At 66.4% G+C, this 2,507-nt stretch overlaps 1 protein-coding gene across 1 annotated transcript in view; it reads right to left on the bottom strand.

The window, feature by feature from the left end:
• Nucleotides 1-2,507, bottom strand: part of LOC146585305 (uncharacterized) — a 6,381-nt gene that overhangs the window by 2,260 nt on the left and 1,614 nt on the right. The window contains exons 3-8 of the mRNA XM_085323195.1: nucleotides 2,070-2,484; nucleotides 1,259-1,741; nucleotides 780-887; nucleotides 532-647; nucleotides 286-344; nucleotides 33-178 (exon numbers count right to left, since the gene is read on the bottom strand). Coding sequence (XP_085179321.1) covers nucleotides 33-178; nucleotides 286-344; nucleotides 532-647; nucleotides 780-887; nucleotides 1,259-1,741; nucleotides 2,070-2,484 — 1,327 coding nt within the window. The remainder of the gene's footprint in view (nucleotides 1-32; nucleotides 179-285; nucleotides 345-531; nucleotides 648-779; nucleotides 888-1,258; nucleotides 1,742-2,069; nucleotides 2,485-2,507) is intronic.

Genomic DNA, 2,507 nt, shown 5'->3' with positions numbered 1-2,507 from the left:
ACCCTGGACCCGCTCCTGGACCCTGGACCTACTCGCGCCGAGGCTGCAGTTTTGGGGCCGAGCCGCGGACTTCAGCGTCTCCAGCAGCTCCCGGGACTCGCGGTCGAGGCCGGCGTCGGGGTTGGCTCCGCTCGGCGGGTGCAGGAGGACCTCGTAGGTGACGACGACGCTGCCGTTCCTGCGGGGAGCCCAAGCGTCCTGCAGCTCCTCGCACGGCCCCTGCACCGGGGTGGACGGCGCGAAGCGATGTGGGGCCGGGCACGGGGGTCGGGGCCGGGCACTCACGTGAGGTTCAGGATCCTGATACCGTGGTAGCCGGAGACGTTCTGGTAGACGCGGTCCATCTACGGAGAGGAGGAGAAGGCGTGTGTGACCTGCGACGTGCTCCGCGGGCACCCGGGATGGTGGTCCACCAGCGATGGCGGAGCGGTGGCAACGCAGAACTGCCCCATGGGGTGGCCCCGGGTCCATCCCTCCCCTCACCCCCTTCCTCTCCATCTGCCGTGGGGCAGCGGCTTGGCCGGGACTCACCGTCCGTCCGAACTCTTCCGCGAAGCTGCGGTAGGCCGCGGACGAGGAGTTCCTCAGAGCTTCGGAGAAGAGCCGGTTGGTGACGCGTGCCATCAGCGTCGCCGAGGGGCCCAGCTCTTCGTGGGGTGGAAGGATGCCGGTGAGACCGTGAGGAGCATGGTACCCCCAGGACATCCCGCTGGGGGCTGGGGGGGGGAGGGGGTCTCCACCCTGGGGACCTCAGAAGGGGCCTGAGGGACTTCTCTTACCTGCGGTGATGTTGATGGTCGATGCTGCAAACTGGCAGTGGGACCCGTCTATGTTGCGGGAGCAGAGACAACCGGTCCCTGTCCAGGAACCCCCGTTTTGGCAGGGATCTGCAAGGAGAAACGTGGAAGGATCTGGGCATCTTCACGCGCTTCTCCATCCGGCACCTCAGACCCCCTCCCAGGTCCTTCCTCGCAATTTAGGGCAGCGTCACTGCAACGCCCCGTTTTGTGCGTGGGGAGGCGGGGGGAGACACGTAGGGCAGGGACAAGCAACGCCCTGTCCCACCTCCCTGCTTCGTCGCTCCCTGCCCCGGGGGGGGGGGGGGCAGAAGCTGCCTTGGAAGAGAGGAGCCAATTTCCACGGCTTCCTAGCGGGGTGCGAGTCCCTCCGGGCACCCGCCTCTTCCAGGCGGGGAAACGAGGGACCCTTTGGAAGCAGGATTCAAACCCAGCCTGGGGCCGTGCTCGCCCTCACCGACCTGTGGTCGTAGGAGCCGTGGTGGTGGTGGTGGTGGTGGTGGTGGTGGTCTCGGTGCTCTTCGCAGTGGCCGTGCTCCTAGCAGTTGCCTCGGATGTCGTGGTGGAGCGCCTGGTTGAAGCGGTGCTCTTGGTGGCATCACCGGGGTCTTCAGGGGCGGACTTGGGCCTGCCGGCATCGGGGTGGGTGGCTGGGGTCTCGGTGGCACTCGCGTTGTAGACCTCGCACCGGGGGCCGTAGTAGCCGCTGGGGCAGTAGCACTCGGTGCCCACGGCCGTGGCTCCGTTCTGGCAGGCCGTGGCGCGGTCGTAGGCGTCGCAGCGAGGCCCGGACAGCCCCGGCGGGCAGATGCAYCTGTTGCCCACAGCCGTGCTGCCGTTGTGGCACCGGTCGGCGTCATCCACGGTCTCGCAAGAGGGGCCGGAGAAGCCGGGCGGGCAGAGGCACTCGGTTAGGTTGGCAACGCCGCCGTTGCGGCACACGACTGGAAGAGGTGTTCGAGGTCTGCTGAGGGGAACCAGGTGTCCTGGCCCCTCTAATGCAGCCCACCACAAGGCAGAAGGTCCACGTGTCCCACAGCCTGGCTTCCCTCCCTCCTTCCCCTTGGTCTCCTAACCCAGGAGACCTCATGTCCATCCCAGCCCTGGAAAGGAGACCCCACCCCAACGTCCACCCCAGGGCAGCAGGTCTCATGTCCACCTTAGCCTTGGAAAGGAGTCTCCTTCCCAATCCCCGTCACAGCACAGGAGACCTCATGTCCATCCCAGCCCTGGAAAGGAGACCCCATCCCAACGTCCATCCCATGAACCCACCTAGTTTGGGACTGGACCCGTTCAGATGCCAGGGCAGGAAGTAATGGCAGAAGCTGCTGAGGGGGTGGCTGGTCGTGCTCCCGAGTGAGACGGGCACCTTCGTGGTGTTGGGAGCCGGGGTAGATGCCACCGAGATACTGGCGTTGCCAGTTACTGTGCCCACTGGAGTGGCCTGGGACGCGTTCGCTGTGGCGTTGGGCTTGGAGATGGGTCTGGGCGTCGTGGTGAGGTGGGTGCTATTTGGTGGGTCGTGGGGCACCTCCACAGTGTGGTTCGGCTGGGAGATGGGTCTGGATGTCGTGGTGAGGTGGGTGCCATTCGGTGGGTGCTGGGACACCTCTGTGGTGTGGTTGGACTGGGAGATGGGTCTGGGCGTCGTGGTGAGGTGGGTGCCATTCGGTGGGTGCTGGGACACCTCCGCCGTGCTGTTGGGCTGGG

The sequence above is a fragment of the Rhea americana genome, unplaced genomic scaffold (assembly GCF_003343005.1).
Source record: "Rhea americana isolate MKP2758 unplaced genomic scaffold, rheAme1 scaffold_824, whole genome shotgun sequence".
In the NCBI taxonomy this organism is placed as follows: Eukaryota; Metazoa; Chordata; class Aves; order Rheiformes; family Rheidae; genus Rhea; species Rhea americana.
This window is presented reverse-complemented; position numbering and strand designations above follow the sequence as displayed.